Source organism: Rhamphochromis sp. 'chilingali', assembly GCF_963969265.1.
Source record: "Rhamphochromis sp. 'chilingali' genome assembly, chromosome: 21".
In the NCBI taxonomy this organism is placed as follows: domain Eukaryota; kingdom Metazoa; phylum Chordata; class Actinopteri; order Cichliformes; family Cichlidae; genus Rhamphochromis; species Rhamphochromis sp. 'chilingali'.
Genome location: NC_137949.1, coordinates 15,186,103 through 15,207,520, shown reverse-complemented (window position 1 = coordinate 15,207,520; position 21,418 = coordinate 15,186,103). Strand labels below are relative to the sequence as shown.

Below are 21,418 nucleotides of genomic sequence, written 5' to 3'. Positions count from 1 at the left end.
ATTCTGTAATTGTCAAGAAATATATTTTGATATTGTTACGAATACACCACCTGATTGAACTACTTGTTAAAAATAAAAATACAAAAACTACAGACAGTTGACCCGGATATGAAAGCTCTCGTCTGCTTCCGGTGCAGAACCGTGCCATGTTTTGCTTCTGTTTTTACCTCAGTTTAGTTTCAGATTCGGTCTAGACCACTTTACCTCAATTATTTCCTGCCGTCATGTCCCGGGGGTCGAGTGCGGGGTTTGACCGGCACATCACCATCTTCTCCCCGGAGGGAAGGCTCTACCAAGTCGGTCAGTAATAAGAGAACCGAACAGAACCTTAACCTGCTCTGTCATCACTGCCTGCTAGCAGGCTAACAGCAGCTACTCACAAAGCTCAAGGCTGATTAAATATGTCACCACAGGGCAGTGTGGCAAGAAAATAGCTATTATGAAAATTAATTAAATGTATTGAGGCAGTTAATCCGACTTAACGGAGCAACTAATGAGTCATATCATTAAAGCAAAACATTTCAGTTAGCTGCAATTATAGACTAGTAAAAGCTAGCTAATAATGTATAAAGGGGACTAAATTAAACGTTAGTTCTAGCTTAAGGTCCATACGGCCGGCAGGACCACGCATGCGCATGTGTTTATATGAGTATTGTTTTTATTCTAACAGCATCTCTCTAAAATTCTTAAAGCAGGGGAGTCGAACATGCAGCATGCATTAATGTGCATTAGTCATTTTTGTTCTTTTGCAGATCCACATCTCACCCTGTCGCTAGCATCCTACTCTGTCACACCAGATCTCTGCATGTCTTCTGTCACTGCATCCATGAATCCTCTCTGAGGTCTTCCTCTTTTCCTCCTGCCTGCTAGCTCCATCTTCAGCATCCTTTGTCCAATGTATCCACTATCTCGCCTCTGTACATGTCCAAACCATCTTAGCATTGCCTCTCTGACTTTGTCGCCAAACCACAGTCTGAGCTGTCCCTCTGATGTACTCATTTTTAATCTTCTGGGATGAAAATATGAGCATCTCCAGCTCTGCCACCTCCAGCTTGGCCCATTTTTTCAGTGCCACGTCTCCAAATTCTACATCACAGACAGATAACAAAAAATTCAACAAATAACTGTAGTTTGGAAACTGAACTACAAGAACTTGAAAACAAAATTTCAAATTAATAGAAAGAAAAACACAAAATCATAATAACTCTAATAAATTATAAAGCGTTAATTTGTGTTTCTATTTAAAGGCTAAGTGAAACAAGGAAACTGTAAGCAAATGTAAAGAACTGAATAACATATAACAAATAGTTTCCTCATTCTCTTGTGTGAGTTATAATTGCTTTCAGTTTAATCATGAAGATATGGAAATATTTTGTCAAAAGAATCTGACATCGATGTGTTAGCACTGAAGAAAGAGAAGAAGCAAAATGAAAAAGAAAATAAGTAAAAGGTGCCTTTCTTTATCAGCACCTCAAAGAGTGATGTATTTGTGACACCAGGAAGTGAAATTTACAGGTCATTTAACAATCATCATCAATTTACTGATAAGAAGAACAAGTAGCTAGTTTGTTACTTTTTTAAAATGTTCAGTCATGAAGTTTGTGTATATTTCATTTTGCCTGCCTCTCTTCACTCTTCAGAGTATGCCTTTAAAGCGATAAACCAGGGCGGACTGACCTCTGTGGCCGTCAGAGGGAAGGACTGTGCTGTAGTTGTGACGCAGAAGAAAGTTCCTGTGAGTTTGCGTTTCTTTCACATTCGTGTGATCCGATTCCTAAAACGACATTTTGATTGGTGTATCGATGGTGGCCCGTGTGGCGAGTTCATCTGTTAGGGGCGCCTTTCTTTGTGTCTTCCTCAGGACAAGCTCCTGGACGCTGCGACAGTCACACACCTGTTCAAAATCACAGAGAACATAGGATGTGTTATGACCGGCATGACTGGTAAGCAGCAGGAAGCTTATTATCTACTCTTATTATGGGGGACAATGTTAAGCTTTTTTTCTCCAGTCTTCTTTGTTTCTTTTGTATAAAATAATAAGAAAATGGGCTGATTTGGCCCTGATGCAGCCTCCAGTGTATTAGCAGAGTTGTGATTTGGAGTTAAGGTAACAGATATACTCTATATTGCCAAAAGTATTCACTCACCCATTTGAAATCAAGGAATCCAGGTGTTCCAATCACTTCTATGACCACAGGTGTAAAAAATCTAGACATGCAGACTGCTTCTGCAAACATTTGTGAAAGAATGAATCGCTCTCAGGAGCTAGTCTTGGTAATATAGTGTAACTGAAGTTGCAATATACTCTCCTCATGATGTTGCAGCTGCACATTTTAGTTATCCTCTTCTTTCCTGCAGACTATTCAGAGTTACTGAGTTACAAATTATACTTCAAATAATGCAAACTTTTTCAGTGGCATGCAGCTAAGCTTGCAGAAGAACACAAGACATTTCCAGAAACTGCACATAAACACTTGCTTGAAATTTGAGACAGAGTGTATAAAAAAAATGTGTTTTTTCAGTCGACAATAAAGGTTGTAGAACAAGGAAGAGCAGATTTAAGTACAGGAAAAAGACAAGACAAACAGCGCTGTATGTGAGTAAACAGATGAGGGTCATGTGAAGCTTACATCTGTTTCTGTTTGTGGGTTTTATTTAAGAAGCGGCAGTGTTTAATATGAAAACTCAGGTCTGTCATTAAAGTGCCAGATTTAGTCACACATACATATATTCATCAATAATCTGTGGCAGGTTTATGGTTTATATTAAAAAAAACATTTAAGATGAAACTGCACACAAGGACTGAACACTAATAGAATAATAACATAACAGTGGGTAAAAGTCGCATGATGAAATCACACACTAAAGTACAAATGAATGGAAAAAATAATGAGACTGATTATTCCTGGTAAGCAGTGTCTCATCTGACTTATGTTCCACAACAGATGCTTGTACTGGAAAAACTGCTGATATGTGCAATTAAAACTAAACCACAAAGGTTGTACTGCTTCTTCTCCTGCTCCAGCACATCCTGGAGATTCCCAGTCTCGGGGCTGATGAAACCTTTAAGAGCAACATATTAAGACAACAAGTTAATGTCAGCCTCTGCCTACATAAAGTTTGATTTCATCTAATCATGAATCGGCAGTGGCACAGCTGGATGTGCACCAACCCAGAAAAACAATCAACAACACTGTGATTGATCTGCTTGGTAGTAAACGTGCTGTGTAAACACAGAAAATTAGAAAAATTAAAGATACTTTATTGATCCCACAAGAACAGAAATTCAAATAGTGTAATAAAAACAGCACGGTTAGAAGTATGCAAGCCCATAATGAAGGCATTATTATGTTAGGTAGCACAAAATTTTATATACAACAGTTATCCATCCATCTTCTCCCACTTATCCAATTCACAGAGAGGGCCTGGAGCCTATCCTAGCGAGAAGTACATCCTGGTCAGGGCGCCAGTCTGTTACAAAGCTCACACAGAGTGACAACCATTCACACTCACATTCAAACCTAGGGGCAAATTAGAACTACCAGTTAACCTTATCCATGTAACTCCAAAGACTGGTAGATAGCCAACCTCTTGCCGCACACTAAACAATCTGAGCTTCCTCAGAAAGTAGAATCTGCTTATCCCCTTCTTGTACACAGCATCGCTGTTGGTCCTCCAGTGCAGTCTGTCACTCAAGTTTACACCAAAGTACCTGTAGCTGTCCACATGATGTTAAGTCAACCCACATCTCTTTTGTGTTGCTGACATTCAGGAGGAGGATTGACGTCTCTGGCTATAATATTATTAACTGTAATGCAATAATAGCAGTGTAGACATGGCATTTTCTCTTTTTCAAAGCTCTAGCAGTCCATGTAAGCACTCAGCCAGGAATATGCTCGAACACACAAGTGTAAGTGCCCACTATGGCGTAGCTCTGTGTTGATTCAACAAAGCTAAGCTGGAAAATAACTAACCTGTAACCTTAAACAGAGGTGGTAGAAGAACTCTTAATAATCAGAAGGTCCAGAAAGTCCCCACCATACAGTACTCCCTCGTTAGGTATAGATGTGATCCTGAGCTTCTAGCCTTGTCTGTTTCCATTTACAGATTAAAGCTACAATAACTATTCCTAGTAAGCAATGTCTCATCTGACTCATCTCATGATCCACAACAAACCCTAGTATTGGAAAAACAATGCTGATGTATACAATTAAACTAAGCTTCCTGTTAAGACACCTAGCTCTTAAAAAGGTTGGCAGAAAGCTACCTCTAAGAGCCTGCTACCACTTCCAATGAGACCAACTTACCATATCATACCAGCTGTTAATTTTTTAAAAAGTCAAAGCACTTAAATAATTCTGGCCTCCAGCCCAAGTTACAGCTTCATCTGACCAGACTGATCCTTGATGAGCCCTCAATTTTTACAGAGGGAGACCACATGAGCTGTAACTAAAAATGTTTATATTACACAACTAAACAGAACTGAAACACAAATGAACATAGTCGGATCTCCTGCAGGGAAATGCCTGACCCGAGGGCTGTATCACTTCAAAGTAATTCATTTATTAAAACAAGCCCGTGTCCCATTAGTGAGAGAGCAAATGTTTTAAATGGCAGTTTAAAGTGATGTGAGCTGCTGTGACATGATTTTCTTTCCCTTCCTTCTGTCCAGCTGATGGCAGGTCTCAGGTGCAGCGTGCACGGTACGAGGCGGCTAACTGGATGTACAAGTATGGCTACGAGGTGCCCGTGGACATGCTGTGCAAACGCATGGCCGACATCTCCCAGGTTTACACCCAGAACGCAGAGATGAGACCGCTAGGCTGCTGTACGTAATTTGTGTTAGTGTGTGTGTGTGTGTGTGTGTGTGTGTGTGTGTGTGTGTGTGTGTGTGTGTGTGTGTGTGTGTGTGTGTGTGTGTGTTTGCATTTTGATATCACTCCATGTATTAAAACTGAAATTGAAACTTTTTTCAGAGCATTTTCTTAATGTCTGCAAGCTTCAGTTTACACAGTATTTTGAAATCTGATGCAGAAAGTTGTTAAATTTCTCCTTTTTTTTGCGTGTCTAAAAATGTGGTGTGCAATGGGGCGATCGTGGCTCAAGAGTTGGGAGTTCGTCTTGTAATCGGAAGGTTGCCGGTTCGAGCCCCGGCTTGGACAGTCTCGGTCGTTGTGTCCTTGGGCAAGACACGTCACCCGTTGCCTACTGGTGGTGGTCAGAGGGCCCGGTGGCGCCAGTGTCCGGCAGCCTCGCCTCTGTCAGTGCGCCCCAGGGTGGCTGTGGCTACAATGTAGCTTGCCATCACCAGTGTGTGAATGGGTGGATAATTGTGTATAGTGTAAAGCGCTTTGGGGTCCTTAGGACCAAGTAAAGCGCTATACAAATACAGACCATTTACCATTTTATATGACTTCTTTCTTTTCTTTTTTGTCCTCTCCTGTTTTCATTCCACCCTGCAGGTATGATAGTGATCGGGATTGATGAGGAATTGGGCCCACAGCTGTTCAAGTGCGATCCAGCCGGCTACTACTGCGGCTTCAAGGCCACGGCAGCCGGAGTGAAACAGACAGAGGCCACTAGTTTCCTGGAGAAGAAAGTGAAGAAGAAGCTGGACTGGACTTATGAGCAGACTATAGAGGTAAAATACACCAGAATACACAAAATAATTCCATATTCTTTTCTGTTGCACTGGAATTTTGTCCAAAAACGGCCCGGTAACGATGAAGGCTGCAGGGCGTTTCCGCCCTATGGAGCTTCGGGAATGTTGGGGATTTTACAGGATACTTTCTGGACAGCCGAGTAAGGGGAGTTAGGTGATTTTTATTGACGTATCAGGAAACGTGTGTGAATTTTATAGCTGTGACTATGTGGGGTAATTTCAGTGAATTGCTTGGTGTTTTCCAAGCCAGTTGACGTTAGGGAAGGTTGTTGATTTTTGGAAAAAAAATTCAAACAAGCCCTGTTGGAATTAGAAATCAGTCTCTGAATGGTTTCCTGTGGTCTCTGAATCAAAAAGATACTGACTTATTGAAACCCTCTTTAATATGGTAAAGTATTTATATCAGAGGTGGGTACATGAGAAACTGGGACTGTTGTCTTCCATTAGCTGAACTCAGTTGCCCACCCCTCGTATGTATGTATGTATAATAAATGCATATATAATAACTTTTTTCTTTTACTTTAATTTTCTGTATCATGTTTAAATACGAAGTTCTCCCCTTTGTCTCCAAACAGGCGGCTATCTCATGCCTGTCTACTGTTCTGTCCATCGACTTCAAGCCCTCAGAGCTAGAGATCGGAGTCATCACGGCACAAGAGCCCAAATTCAAGTGAGTGTTTTTCTGAAATAAAGCTTCTCGATAGCTTTGAGTAAGAACGTGATCTTGAGTCAGCCACTGCATCAAATTAGTTTTGCAGAACGAAGCGGGCCGTTGCTGATTAAAAAGTTGAAAGCGTTAAAACGCCGGTAATGTGTCGGCTGTGTTGGGTTATTGCTAAATAATTTGAGAAAAAAAGGCCGGTGTTGTAATGGAAATTCCCTAAAACTAAAAACAGCTAGAGGTTGAGATCAAAGCAAGGACTTACATGTGGAGCTTGTTCTCGATATATCCGTATGTGTGTTGGCAGAATGAAAAAGTATGACCGTATAACTGTGCGTTTGTGTTCCAGGATTCTGTCAGAGGCCGAGATCGATGCTCACCTGATGACTTTGTCTGAGCGGGAGTGAAGCGGTTTTATAAGAACGGATGATAAACAGTAAAAAGCATCAACACACAAAATGTCTCAGCTGGAAGGAAGATGAAGGAGGAGCTGGTATCATCTTCTTCAAAAAGAGATGAACAGTAACAGATAACCCCACCCCCACCCCTCCATGCTATCTGGTCACAAACAGGACATGATATTATCCATGTACCCAAACCCCTGCCCCCTCCTGTGTTTTCCTTCTGCAGCCAGCTGCTAAATGTCTCAGATCGTGGACGGGACATTCAGATCAGTCCCTGACGTGACACATAAAGTGTGACGTGGCAGCTGATGTGACAGACGGCCGCAGCGCAGCAGCTCAGCCTGAATGACTTCATGACATGTGTGACATGAGCAGATTGGAAGGTGGAGGTGTGGTAACACTACAACTTACAGCACAATACCTCTTAAATGTGGACTCAGTGGTCCTGTAGCTTCACTGTGCTCGGCAGTGCTTCCTGACCATCTTTTCTCAGGGCTACCACTTACATATGTGTCTCTCTTCTTCAGTGTTTAAGCTTTCCCCTCTGCACTGTCTTCAGTTTCAGGATGAAATTCATGCTCTGTACTCGATGATAACCCAGGGAACAGCTGTGGGAATTCTCCTACAGCAGCAGGTCATTGTCACACCCCTGTTTAAATCTGCTCAGGTCACTAGAAAGCTGGTGTTTTGATCTACCTGCCCTTCTGCTGCAGCTGCTGTACATTTCCACACTTCTATTAAACACACTTTTTATTTAACACAGGTGTTTGATTCTCTGCGCACATTCATTCCTGTCTGACGGCTCTTAGCTCTCTCGAAATTACTCGACAGAGTGTACAAGTGAGAATGCAAATGTCTGAACAGTCAGCTTCCACAGTAAACGATCTTTACTATGCCTGCTTCCTGATACAAAGCGAGTATCATGTACCCATGAAGGTATAGCACAGTTTGTTTACACCCAGTGAGAACTGCACCTAATGCAAACGATTATTGTGCTGCATTCTGCTTTGCATTAATTTGATCGTTTCGCCTAACAACACATCTTCTTTGAAAATGTATTGAATCCACTATTTTCTGATGTCTGGGAGAAATTATTTTAAATAATCACGATCTCTGTGTTTAACAAGATAATTGGGATTGGGATTTTTGCCCCAATTGAGCCGACTTTTGCTGTTTATTTCCAGTACTGGAAACGCTCCTGCCGCGGTCAGTCGCTTTGCACATATCGCGACCTATGTGCCCACTCAGCAGCGCCATTAGACCGAGTACCCTCACGCTTACAATGCCCACTGCTGTCTGTGTGTTAAGTCTCATGATCAACCTTTTGTGGGTACAAAGTAAACAAGCACTGAGGCACCGTTTACTCTGGTTAGGCCGAAAATGGAGCAAAGTTCAGGCAAAAGAACATGTGAGATGATCCATTGTCGTTAATGGTCTGGATACTTGCTTTTAAAAAGTGCAAAGCCTAAGCTTGATGTCCACACTGAAACCTTTCTTTCTCTTTACTTTTCTGAAGCGTTCAAGCATCTGTAAGGTGTAGTATGCAACGTGAAAAACACAATATTATACTTTGTGCTCCATGCCAATTATTTAAAAGCTATGGTTAGTGTTTTAAACATAAATCTGCTGATATTTTATGCCGTATGATTACAGATGAGGCCACCCAGCAGAATACCAGTCCATAAAATCAACATTACTACTTTTACTCGAAGTGTACATGGTGAGTAATAATACTCACCATGCATTTTACCTTTGATTGTAGCTATTGATTCATTAATATGCCTATCACTTTAATATTGATTTTAAAGCATTGTCTGCTGTTGAGTAGATGTACAGTACATTAAAACTGTACTGGTCCAGTTCATTCTCCCTGTTAAGTGATAACACATCTACCCTGTTTCTGTTTCCAGATTTATCCTGCGCTCAATGAGGCTTTTGTCTTTTTAAGAACAGCTCATTCAGTCGTTTTGATGCTAAATTGTTTGTCCTGTTGAGTAAGAATGTGACTTATAGCCTAAATACCCTTTTTTTTTAAAATTAATATCTCTTAGCAGAAGACTTATTCAGTAGAAAACAATTAAACTCTTGTGCAGCATCATTCTTCACGTAATGCTTGTGTATTAAGGTGCAGGGCTGCCCTCTGACGCAGTATTCTGATACGTTGCAGGCTCCGTGGCCATCTCCTTTAATTAAAGTCCTGGGTTGCCTTGTGGACCAAGGTTTACTATAAACAGTCTATAAACATGAACTTTAGTTCATTTTTTCTTTTGCGTAAGGGAGGGGAAAATATTTCATGTCTGCTAAAGTATTAAAATGTAAGGTTTAAACACAATTCTGCAGTAATTTAATGACAGTGGATATTTATTTTACACGCAGCTCCCTTCCTTCCCAACTTCTGTCACTTGACTTCAGCATCCTGTTGTTCCTGTTCTTCGGAAGGTGAATGACAAGCAGGAATGTCGCCAATAGCTGAATTGTTCCGTTCCTGGGAATTTCCTGTCCCTTCCCTCTTAGCCACACCCTCCAGAAAAACTTCCTGATTTAAATGACAGGGCAATTGACCTCATTACACACACAGAAAAATTCCCGAAGCCTCTTGTCTATACAAACACACACATCTAAAAGGAGGAATTCGCAGCTCAATTGACTACCAGTTCCTCATTCAGTGGAAAGGAGTTATCAGCGCTTTCCTGTATTATATGAAAATCAGAAAGGGAACAAAGAAGTGTCCGGTCAGGAGTGAAGTTGAGCTGTCATGCTTTGATGGGAGCGTTTATACGAGCAGACTCAGTGACGGCAGCAGGAGGCCACGTGGTTACATTCATTTCCCGTGTAATTGCAGATTTTTATTGCCGTCAGGCTCTGCCGATTACGATTACACGCCATATACGACTACTTCTGATGTCTCGTGTAAAAATATTCCCATCCCAACAAATAACACGGTCACACAGGAGGCTTTCACTGTTAAATATGAGTGTTTTAATTTAATGGAGTGTGCTGAACCCATTTGCTGTCTCACATATACAACCTGCTCAACTGTACACATTCACAGCTTCCATAAAAAATACATCTTTGTATACACAGCATTTACACTATCATACAGCAGAGCTGCTGGAGGAGCATCTTCACGTATGTATGGACGTCCACAGAATACAAGCGATCGCCGGCAGTCTGTTTAATTCTTCCTGCTCAGCTGCCTGGAAGCGGTCACGTCACCTCGCTGCATCGCCCGACCCCATCGTTGTCATCCACGTCACAGCAGAAGTAAGGAACGTGCCGTGCCCCCCCATCCGTCCATCCTTCACCGTCACAGCCTCTGGTCTCTGTAACTTCCCCCGCCCTCTCGCTTCCTGCTAATGTCCATTCCACTGAATGTCATCGTAATTCACCTGCAGACACATGGGAGGAAATAGAAATGGTCACACACCAACTAGTGACACACTTCATTTGTGCCAGACCGGCTGTACGATTTTGAAACGTACCTCATCGTCAGAGTTCATGTGCTCCTCTTCGTCACTGTCGTCTGACTCGCTGTCTGGCAGCTCCCTCAGGTCAGGATGGGTCACAGAGTACAGCTCTTTGTTGATTTCCCAGTTATCCAAACCAATGGTGAGGTGATAGGGGCTGTGGCCCCCAAAGCTCAGGAGGTTTGGGTTCGCTCCTTTTTTCAGCAGCAGTTTGACCAAGAGGAGATTCTGCTGGTCCACAGCCAGGTGGAGCGCGCTGCGACCGTTATGCTGCTCCTGTAAAACAGCAAGGAGGCAAAGGCATTAGTATTAACAAAGAGACTAACAAAGATTAACAAAGAATTCTTTTATTTTTTCCATACAGAAGAGGTGAAAGTTACCTTTGCATCAATGTCAGCTCCCAGATCTACCAGTCTCTCCACCAGTGAGAGGAAACCCTGCACTGAAGCCAGGTGGAGGCAGTTTTGACCTGCACAACACAGAAAAGGAAAAGAAAAATTAAAAGTTGATTCCAGAGCGAGACTGCAACAGGAAATACAAAGATGTATTTCCATATTCTTTTGTTATTCTTAGTAATTAGCAAAAACTGCTGGGTGTGGGTTGTGAAACACATGCATTCATATCAATGTTCTTTTTTGGATTTGATTTACTGTCTTTTTTAACCCCCCAAAAATACTGAGTGTGCATGGCAGTGCTTAACGGAAAAATGTTTACACAAAAGTCTTAAAGAGAGGTGTCCACCTTTTTTATTTAGACATTAACTACTGCATAATAGGTTGGGTTAAGCTCCTCTTGGTCACTTAACTGCAGTCTTCGGGGCTAACTAACAGCAAGTGGACCCAAAAACTAAAATGTTAACGTGTCTCAGGCGAGGAAAGCATCACTTACCGTTATAGTTGCAGGCAGCCATCGCCGTGTGTAGGTGCTCTGGTCGGCTTTTCTGTGTGATGACGCTGAAGCAGTGCAGGTTACCGTGGCGACAGGCAATGTGGAGAGGTGTGTCTCCATTGTTGTCCACCAGCGTGGGGTCACAGCCGGACACCAGGAGGTTGAGACACACCTCCGGCTGTTTTGTTATTACCGCCAGGTGGAGAGGAGTCTGGAGAGGGACAGGTATTTTAGTAATGTCATGATGGCGGATGCAGGTGGGGTGTTAAGAGCTGTGTTGTGCATACCTGTCTCAGGTCATTCTGTCTGTTGAGGAAGTCTGTGTTTTTAGACTGGTCGATCATGGTTTTGATGAATTCTTTGGCCTCATGGATGATTGCCAAGTGGAGCAGCCTGCAGAAACATAAAAATAAAACAATTTAAGTAACAAACCAAAGATAAAAGCAAATTTTACACAACTTTGTGCCTTTTCGTCTACATCAGATACAGTTACAAAAAAGTATTAACTATGAAGAAAACACTCAATTATTTTCATAAATATTTGTAATAATAAATTTACAAGGAAAAAAACTTATTTTACACCTAAATAGAGTAACTTCCTGTGATTACAGTAAAATTGTGTAACTGTAAAACTTAAATGATTGATGTAACAGCTTCAGTTCAGAAGTGTCCCTTTGTTCTCTAACTTGGCTTTTATGCTTTTGTTTGAATTGGTGTAAAATACTATAGTGCTGCATAGAGAGTTACATTTGTTACACAAAAAAGAAAATGCACTCACTCAACAAGAATGGCCAATAGAAACATGTCTTACATAGGGGTGTCATAGTAACTGTTTATCAACGGTAATCCAGGGTTTTTCCAGATTCTTGTGAGGGTGACTTTGCTTACATGTAATCTCTCTTATCTTAACAAGTCTGCATTGTCCAGATCTTTCTGGTTTACTGATAAACAAAGATGGACTTTTATTACAAATTTTTTCTTTTTCTTTTGGGGAATGCCATTTTTGGTGGGTACCAATTGCTTTTTTGTGTCTGCTTTTACTTTCAATAATATGTTTGCAGGAAAATAATTAGAATGTTTAAAATGTATTTTGCCTTTCAGAAAACTTAATTTGAATTATTATATATTATGTGTCAGTGCTATACTTTTCTTTGAATTTGTGCAACAAACATAAGTAAACAAAGGTTAAGCATCTACACTTGCATCACTTTTTAAAAAAAAAAAAATACAAACCTATTCCATTTGCCTGTATAATTTTGGCATAAAAGTACTTCCATATATTTCCGGTACTCTGCTTTGATTATTTAACTTATCTCTGGCCCAGTGTTAATGCGCGAGCAGTAAGCCCATTTAAAACACTAGGAACTATATTCATCTGCGGAGGAACTTTGTTAAAATAAAAGTTGGGTTTCGGGGACTGCTTTGTTATTCCCCTTGAAATAAATGTCAATAATAACTCGTACGCGCCTCTTCGAGAATCGGGTTTCGCCCCCAGTGTCCGCTCACTGCATTTAAGGTACTTTTTTCACATTTTTCTTTTCATCCTCTTTCACTTCTCGGGAACGCGCGTCGCTTGGATTCCTTGGTGACGCGCCCGGGACTTTCCCAATCTGACCCGCGGCCATAATAGATTCCCTCCTGATAATAGCCTTTTGTTTACGTCCAGCAGCGCCGTGTCTGACCACAGGTTGACCCGTTCTTAATAAAACCGGACACTCGTTCGGTACCCCTAAAATCCTGGCTACTTAAAAATTAATCCCCCACTCGGGTTAAGGTAGGCCTCACTTGGAGCAGAACTACATTCCCCACAGGAAAGGCATCAAATTACCTCCAAGACCCGAGCTGGGCCTTCTCCTAGCCTCACTGTTGCACCCCCCCGAAAATAACTGGTAAACATCCGAGCTCGGTAACCTTATTCCGGGTCAAACTTACGTGTCTCCGTCTTCTGTGATCTGTGTCTGCCACTCGTACAGCTCTCGGGTTGCAGCGGGGAGCTGCTTGTGCTCCGGCGCCTCGCATTCCAGCTGGAGCCGGCGGATCTCGGCGGCCACAGCCTGGTACTCCTCCTCCTTCAGGGAATCCAAACCGCTGTCGAGCCGATCCTCCGTGGCCTGAGCCGTTTTCCCTTCTTTTGAGTCCCGACTGTAATCCATTTGGTTTAATATACTGGTCCTGTGAAGATCCATGTTAGTCCGAGGTGCGTTCAGTTGTGTTTTCCGACAGCGCTGCACTGCAGTAAATGCCCTCTGCTCTGTGGCTGCAGCGGGGCGGAGCTAACAGCTAGGTGGGGGATTTCCAGAAAACTGTCACTTAGAATAACACAGCACACAGATTGCTGGCTCCAACAGGGGATTTCTGTTGAGACACATATAAAATACACTAGTCAGTTTGTCACAGGGAGAGCGAAAATACTTCTGCAGGCTGCATGTTGTGCGCATAAATCATACAGCCTTCAGGGCATTTCACATTCCTATAGACTTATTAATTATGTGAGTAATTGGATTTGGATGCATGCAACATAAAGTCATTTCTTGGTCATGCAAATTGATTAAATCAAAGGTTTTGCACCTCACCAGTGAAACTGCCCAACACCACACATCTTTAGATGTAATTCTTCAAGAAAGGGAAATTTTAGTTGGGCATTTGGTGTTATGAAAATAATGACGATAATAAAAAAAATTAACATGGAGCTCGGGGAGGTGAAGAATATTCAGAGGAAAATCTCAGAAATTCCCAGATTAAAGCAGTTAATTTTCAAGCAAAAGTACTTGTGTATTTTCTGAGATTTAAGTGGTAAACTGAGAAAAATACAAATGCACGTTAACCCCCACCCCAAATTTTCTAGGTTTAGAGTGGCACATTTAAGGGGAAAAATTAGAATATTCTGTTTGATTTAGGAGTAAAAACCTGGACATTTTCTGGGATTTAAAGTGGTAAATGTGAGACCACTACACACACACACACACACACACACACACACACACACACACACACACACACACACACACACACACACACACATATATATATATTTGTTAAGAATCCACATGGCTTAAGTTTCCAGTCAGGCTTATTATGACTGCAGTTGGTAAACTCATCAAATTATACTGCAGTCTGACTGAGCAATAAGGAAATGCCAGTGATTTTCGCTCTGAATTACCATCGTACAGTCAGAAACAAGGACTTTGAAGAAGCCCGTTTGTGATTGGGGCCAACAGATTTGACTTCTGTGCATCAGTTTTTGTTGCAAATCCACTGTGTAACGAGAATCATTTTATTCCAGGTTCTTCTTGTATATTTATGTTTTTAATCCTGGATTATTTTTAAGGTTTTTCTCCCTCTTTAAAAAAGCCCCTAATGCACCATCTTGAATGTGTCCCAGATGTTAGAAGCACAGTTTTAAAAGTTTAATATCTTATAGTTGAGTTCAGATCAATGTGTGTTTTTCTCTTGATGCACGCATGCAAACGCCTTCAAGTGCACCTTCATTAGCATGCTTCTGCTAAACCGCTCGACAGAAGCTGCAGACCTGAAGGAGGGAGCGAGGGAGGGGGGCTGCAGCAGACAGTGGTGGTACAGGAGTTTCCTTCAAAACTTTTGAGTGTGACCGCCCTGTGATTTCACTTCATTTATCATATGGTAACATAGTGTGATGAGCACAAACCAGCACGCATGCTAGCGGAGTTTCCCCAACATCCTCCAATCCTGACCACATGATCAAGTGTTGTTCTTACAGTATACTTTATTCCAAAGTAACACTGACATTTTTAAGGATACTTCTACTTGTTGTGTAATCCTAATTTTAACGCATACATAGAAAAAAAAACAAGTTTCCTGCAAGCATCGAGGTCAGAGATTACAAGCTTGCGCTAATAACTCTACTTAACATCCTGTTAAGTATTTTTAAACTGAGTGATGTGTCTGCAGATGATTTTTTTTAAGGCGAATCAAACTTCCACAGACTGCCTCTGTGCCTTCAGTAACTAAGAATGAAATCCCTCCCTCCATTCTCCTGCAGATAAACTGGAAGGACTCCAAGTTCTGGATAAACCCGCGAGACTCAACGAGGCTTCGACCTCTCCCTTTAAAAACAGACGACAGGCTGAACGTGATGTTCTGGAGGCCTCGGGGAAACTCCAGGCTTGTTTTACCTCCTATTGTTCGGTCTATGTGACCAGTTAGACGGGGAACCTCGTGGTCTTTGCTCTCTGTGCAAAAACTGTCACATTAGCAGCTGTTGTTATGCAGCATTGTTTGCAGTGCATCACGTTGTGCATACATATTTTGGTACGTTTTACAAGTGATCTACAGTGCATGTATGTTTTAATGTTCTGATGCGAGAATGGAAAAATTACAGAAACCACAAACAACGAAAGCCGCAGGCACACCCACAGTTGACTGCATGTACATGCTTTTTATGTAGACCACGGCTATTTTAGTTACCTAGAACTTAAATAGATACTAGGCATGAAAAACATCTTTATCAACTTAAATTATAAAGGTTTAAAGGGAGCATTTTCAAAACTAAACTAAATTAGAAATGTGCAGGAACGGTCTTTTGTTTTATTCCTGCATGATGGGGCTTTAATGCATGTTTTTACTGAGAGTGTGAAGGAAACTCAAGGCTTCTGCCAATCCAGTGTGGACTTATTCTAATCTGTATACAGTTTTGGCCAAGATGCACGCCTTACCCGAATGAGTAAGAGGAGTAGACTGGCTGTGTGCCTCGCTTCAAACTAATACTTAGTTGACCTTGTTACATTTGGCCTCTGACAAATACTCCCACATAATAACAATACAAGAGAAGTCAAAGCCAAAGCTGAAACTAAACTGAAAGCAGTGAGTGAGCCCACTCTGGTGTGCACTGTCCATCGCAATCAGCTTTGAATGCTAGTGATAAAAAGTCCCCAGTTTGAACCATAATAAAGCAGATAAATGCAGGAAAGAAATGCACTATAGTTGACACAAAATAACACGACAAAACAAAGCTGTTTTTCACATGTGTGCATGTGTCAGATCACACCTTTTATCGATTTTTACATTTACAAATTTACAGTTTCTGTCACATCCCGGTGTATCAACAGTGACGGGAAGCTCTGGGCTGCTTTGTGTTCTTTAAATCCTGATATGCGTAGCTATGATTAGAATGAGTGCAACTTACTCACTTTGACTGGAAATCAGTCAGATTAAACCAGTGCGGCTCTGCTGACTGGAAGCTGTGTTATGTGACACTTTGAGACAAGCAACATTTAAAACAGTACAAAAAAATTCCGAAATGTTTTTAGACATTTAATTAGCCGCCTGAGATGCGGAAGAAGTACATGGAAATGATATTCCTGGATTTCTCCGTGCAGTCTGTGTGTTTTTTCAGGCTTTTCTAATTTCAGCAGGAGTTATCAGCATTCGCCCAGATCACCTCCTTAAGGCTAAAATGTACTTTTTAGTGGGAAACCTGGGGGAAGAAAGGTGGCGTCATGTTGTCAAAGCTCTGATAAGCTCTGTTTTTATTTCATTAATTGCTTTGTAAGAGAGGGATGCACCTTACCACAGACCTCCCTCACTATAAAATGGATAAATGGATCATGATACCTCACGGAGACAGAGTTACTGAGGCCCGACCCTGGTGCCAGGTTTTGTGAGTGAGCGCCTGGTACTTCCTCCTGAAACAGCCACGGGGGCCTTTAAGGGTCCAGTGCTCATGGGGGTTTGATGATCACCCAAACTAACTGTTGCCAAGTTGTCGTTCCAGCCTGATTTAACAGACCTGTGTGCAACATTTTTAACATAACCATCATAGTAAATGGTAAACTACACTTTAGTAAATAGTAATTTACTGTAGGTGTTGTTAAAAGGCCATTGTGGTCAAACATTTGCATCCACTTATCATGGGCATGAATTTTATGGTCATTTTGAGCTTTTAATGATTTCTTTTACCAGTTCTTTTTCGAGGGTGGAAAGGTCAGTACGCCTTAGCAAGTTGCACTGCCATGAGACACTTTTGATAGCTATCAACAAGCTTTTTGTATAAGTCTGGCTTATTTGACCGCTCTTCTTGGCAGGATTGGTAGAGTATATTGAATCATGGCATGGACCTGGCTTTTAAACATAGTTCACAAACTTCCAATAGTGTTGTGGTCGGGGTTTTTGGAAAGGCCATTTCAGAAGTTTAATGTTATCCCATTTTATCCATTCTAAAACCAGTTTTTATGTGTTTGGAACATTGTCCTGCTGGAATAGTCAATTATGGCTGTTTCAACCATCCTGCTGTTGATTTGAGGGGAAGTTGAAGAAATCAGAGGTAGGGGTGACACATCCAAATAACTTACGCACAGTTGTTTGAGCTAATGACCGTGGAATCTGTAGTTGTTTAGAAATGGCCCAAAGAGACATTCCCAACTTGTGTAAATGTACAATTCTCCTTCGGTCTTCAGTGAATTCCTTGGACTTTCCAAAGGAATATACCAATTAAAGATGTATGTTGCACTGTTTTCACTTTGGAAAAAAAACAGCCCAAATAAATAATTGACATGCATGCCCACGATGAGTCTATGTAAACTTCTGACCACAAATGTAGGTGGAAATGCAAAGTGGAGTTACAAAATACATCTTGTATTATATACACACAACTCCTTTGGTTTGTTTACATTCTTTTCTTGGAAATGATTAGCCAGCACCTCCTTTCCAATGCCATCAGATGAGGGAGCAACATGTAGTTTATCTTTTCTCAGTCACAAAAAGGCAAGATTTTATGAACCTAATTTTTTTATGAACCCGACCACCTAATCCAACACGTAGTCTGAAAGCCACACAAAAACACACCATCTACAGTTTTCCTCTGAAATAATCTTTTTGAAACTAACCCTATTCTGTCTGATTAGACAATAAAGATGGCAGAGTACTTCCACAGGTCAAAAGTGGTCCTGCATAAAAGGAAGTGAGATAAAACAGTGCCAAATATTATGCCTGGCATCCTCATTTGTCACCTCAGCGTTTCTCTTGGTTACAGTAATGATAACAAAAGCAGACCAAAGAAAACATGAATGTGGTGGAAGGACAAGGAATAGTGGCGCCAGTTCCTGGCAATCCAGTTTGGCCTGATTGAGGTGAATTAAAAGTAAAGTTATTATACACTACTAAAAAAAAGAAAATTAAAGAACCACTTTTCAATGAAGAGTACAGCATCAGTGAAACCTCTAGGGTAGCAGAGGGGCTTGTTAATCAACCACCTACTTTTCTGACTGTGTTTTCAATAGTTTTGCAGTTATTTAGGGTCAGTGTTACTACTGGTAGTGTGTGGTGATATCTGGACTCTTCAGAGGTTGCGCAGGTAGTCCAACTCCTCCAGGATGGTACATCAATACTGGTCATTGGCAGAAGACTTGCTATGTCTCCCATCACAGTCTCAAGAGTATGGATGAGATTCCAGGAGACAGGCAGTTACTCCAGGAGAGCTGGACAGGGCCGCAGAAGGTCTTTAACGCATTGGCAGGATCGTTATCTGCTCCTGTGTGCAAGGAAGAAAAGAATGAGCACTGCCAGCAGTGACCTTTAGCAGGCCACTGGTGTAAATGCCTCTGACCAAACAATCAAAAACAGATTTAATGAGGGTGGTCTGAGGGCCCCGTGCACACTGCCTGACCCTGACTGGCACTGGCAGGTCCACTGGTGCCCTGTGTGAAAGGGTTTGGAGAAGTCCTGGAGAATGTTATGCTGACCGAAACATTGAGATATGATGTATTTTCTGTGGTAAGTTAAATATTTGTGGAGTATAGTTAACTAAAAACTAAACTAGAAATTTCTTTAACTAAAATAAAAATAGAAACTAGGCTTTTCAAAAAAAAATAAAACTGAAACTATTTTGTGAACCTGGAAAAATAAATAAAATAAAAATATAGAGTAGAAGTCTTTAGTTTTACTCTCTGTCAGTTTGCAGAAAATGTGATCACGACCTGCCTGATGAGGGGTCGGCTGGTGTGCTTATTGAGACTCGGGAAATGCTTGTGAAAGCAAACTGAAATAATAATTAACTGAAAAATACAAAACTATAATAACGCTGATTTGTCAGAGTTGATGATGTTTTAAGACACTTTAGAAAAAAAACCCTGTTTTTCTTTATAGAGTTGATTACTAGAAAACTGGGGCTTTTTAAATGTCACCAGTAAACATGGCTATTTGTATTTTTTACCACCCAGTGTATGATATTTGATACAGTTATTGTGAGTTATTGAGATTTCTACACCACCAGTGGGATTTCTTTCCCGCGAAAAACAGAAATTGCTCAATTCACTTTCAAGCAATATGTTCCAAAAGAAAAAGCCAGGTACAACAAATATGATAGAAATTTAAACCCATATGTGCAAATTAATGTTAAAATAATTTTTTAAAAATTAACCGAAGGTTCAATAAAGACACAGAAATAAATGTCTGGCAATTACTTCCTGGTTCATACTTTAAAAGGTTTACATCCTCCCAAGAGCCGGAGTGTCATTGCTTTGGGTTTGCAGATGTGTTGGGTGTTACTAGCTGAATCCGAATCCCGAACCATTGAAAACCATTGAATGAACTGAATGTGTAGGAGTGAAAAGCCTCCTTGCGTGAGCCCTTTCTGTTTCCATTCTGTAGGTACAGTCATTGTTATATAAATGCACACCTGCAGCATATTTGTGCTTGATAACATTGAGCGTGTGGCGTGGGAATCCCTGGGTATTCTGAACACGACCAGACATGTGCTGCGCACAATGACTCACTATGAATCACACACCACGCACAAAGCAGTGTGGTAAAGGGTCAAAGTTAATAATTGTGACTCATCAAATCAGTAAACTTGTTAAGACTGAAAGCATGATAGAGATGTGAACTCTGGACTTTTACTCTGCACACCTGTTTCTACCTGCTTCCCCATTTTTCTCCATTTCCTGCTTCCTCTCCCGGACCACAGACTCCACTGGAGGATTTTACAGTCATGTGCTTAAAATGCACGCTACTCTTCTAGTTTACTCGCTGTCAGCAACCTGTAGTGTACTTTACTGTATAACCCTGTGTGAAGACAGACAGCAGCCAAAACAGCTGCTGTTAAATTTATAGATAACATAATAACAATAATGAACTTTATGCATACAACACCTTTAAAAATCCAGTTTCCACTAAAATTGTGCGCTCAAATAGTTGGAAACTATTAACTACAGGAAGAACTACAGTGTAATAATAATGCTGTGCATTGAAATAAAATTGGAATTTTATAAGTTTTCCGGATATTAAATTAAAAATTTACATTAAGGAACCAGGATGACTTCAGATATTTGCAACTAAGGGATTTTTATGATAGGGAAGAAAGGCCCAGTGAAAATTTGGACAAAAGCTGCATAATTAGAACCACTGTAGGTATAATATCTACATTTTACCATCAGCTACTGGAGAGGAAAGAAAATACAACACTTTACATTAAACAGAAAGAGTGAAAGAGTAATTTTCTATTGGTGATACAGACATGTTGAAGACCCCTCTCATGTGTTTTGTCTTTTAATTTTTGGGCGAGCATGCATTTTGTTGTCAAAATTCTGGGTCATGTTTGGTGTTTTATTTAGTTAATGTGGCAGAAAGTATTGTGTCAAAAGAAGATGGGTAATTGTTTAAAATCTCATTGACTGGATGCAACTGACTCATAAGATAAGATTCCACAAGGAAACAAAATAGAGAGAAATGGAGGACGTTTACATGTCAGGGACAGGGTGAGGACTGAAATGTTGATCTAGAGACAAAGCACTCCAGATTGTACACAGGTAGCAGTTGGTCTGTTTTGTTTCGTTTGTGTTATCTCTGAAGTAGAACAGAAAGCAAGACATTAGGGAACAGCACAGGAAGATAAAGTCAAGGTAAAGATGAGAAAAACTGACACACAAAAAAAAGAAAATAGGCAACCATTAAATACCAAAACCTCTCATCTGTTGTAGGGTTAATACAGAGAGACAGGCCCCTCTAGAATCACCACTTAACCTAAACTCTTTGGACTCTAGCTCGTGGATTTAAATGCGCGATCTTCTTGCCGTGAAGCAACAGTGCAAACCAAAGCAGTGAAAGTGGAAAGTGATTTAATGAGCCTTCTCGGAGAGTATGCTCCAAAGCTGAGGGGCCGGATGGTACCTTTGGTTACAGAAAGTCAGGTGCTTAACTCTGACCTCTGTATGCACTTTCCTGATGAGTTTATGGACAATCAGATCCACCCCTCGCTCGTCATATCAAGAAAATGCTCAGCTCAAGACTTCATCACCAGTCTTTGACACGTCTACATCTGCACAACTGAGCACGAGGAAGAACATGACGGCTGGCAGAGCACTCG

General features: G+C 41.1%; 2 protein-coding genes across 2 annotated transcripts; one reads left to right on the top strand and one right to left on the bottom strand.

Annotated features, from left to right (window-relative positions):
* The first annotated feature begins 115 nt into the window (after window positions 1-115).
* psma6a (proteasome 20S subunit alpha 6a) lies at window positions 116-6,875 on the top strand. The gene is made up of 7 exons (XM_080871721.1): window positions 116-300; window positions 1,641-1,735; window positions 1,862-1,943; window positions 4,673-4,828; window positions 5,463-5,641; window positions 6,238-6,332; window positions 6,673-6,875. Exons 1-7 carry the CDS (start codon window positions 225-227, stop codon window positions 6,728-6,730), a joined length of 741 nt encoding a protein of 246 aa, XP_080727847.1. The 5' UTR covers window positions 116-224; the 3' UTR covers window positions 6,731-6,875.
* nfkbiab (nuclear factor of kappa light polypeptide gene enhancer in B-cells inhibitor, alpha b) lies at window positions 6,712-13,349 on the bottom strand. The gene is made up of 6 exons (XM_080871719.1): window positions 13,015-13,349; window positions 11,370-11,475; window positions 11,083-11,293; window positions 10,575-10,663; window positions 10,210-10,470; window positions 6,712-10,116 (listed from the first exon to the last, which is right to left on the bottom strand). The coding sequence occupies exons 1-6, from the start codon at window positions 13,266-13,268 to the stop codon at window positions 10,081-10,083; spliced, it is 957 nt and encodes a 318-aa protein (XP_080727845.1). The 5' UTR covers window positions 13,269-13,349; the 3' UTR covers window positions 6,712-10,080.
* Window positions 13,350-21,418: the final 8,069 nt, after the last annotated feature.

What these genes read in the sequence shown, in the direction of transcription:
- psma6a (XM_080871721.1), top strand. Translation starts at nt 225, where the DNA reads ATGTCCCGGGGGTCGAGTGCGGGGTTTGACCGGCACATCACCATCTTC. An exon ending in TGTTATGACCGGCATGACTG is followed by an intron (nt 1,944 to 4,672) that starts GTAAGCAGCAGG and finishes CCTTCTGTCCAG; the next exon opens with CTGATGGCAGGTCTCAGGTG. An exon ending in GATGAGACCGCTAGGCTGCT is followed by an intron (nt 4,829 to 5,462) that starts GTACGTAATTTG and finishes TCCACCCTGCAG; the next exon opens with GTATGATAGTGATCGGGATT.
- nfkbiab (XM_080871719.1), bottom strand. Translation starts at nt 13,268, where the DNA reads ATGGATCTTCACAGGACCAGTATATTAAACCAAATGGATTACAGTCGG. An exon ending in GGCTGCCTGCAACTATAACG is followed by an intron (nt 10,664 to 11,082) that starts GTAAGTGATGCT and finishes TGTGTTGTGCAG; the next exon opens with GTCAAAACTGCCTCCACCTG. An exon ending in GAGCTGACATTGATGCAAAG is followed by an intron (nt 10,471 to 10,574) that starts GTAACTTTCACC and finishes GCTGTTTTACAG; the next exon opens with GAGCAGCATAACGGTCGCAG.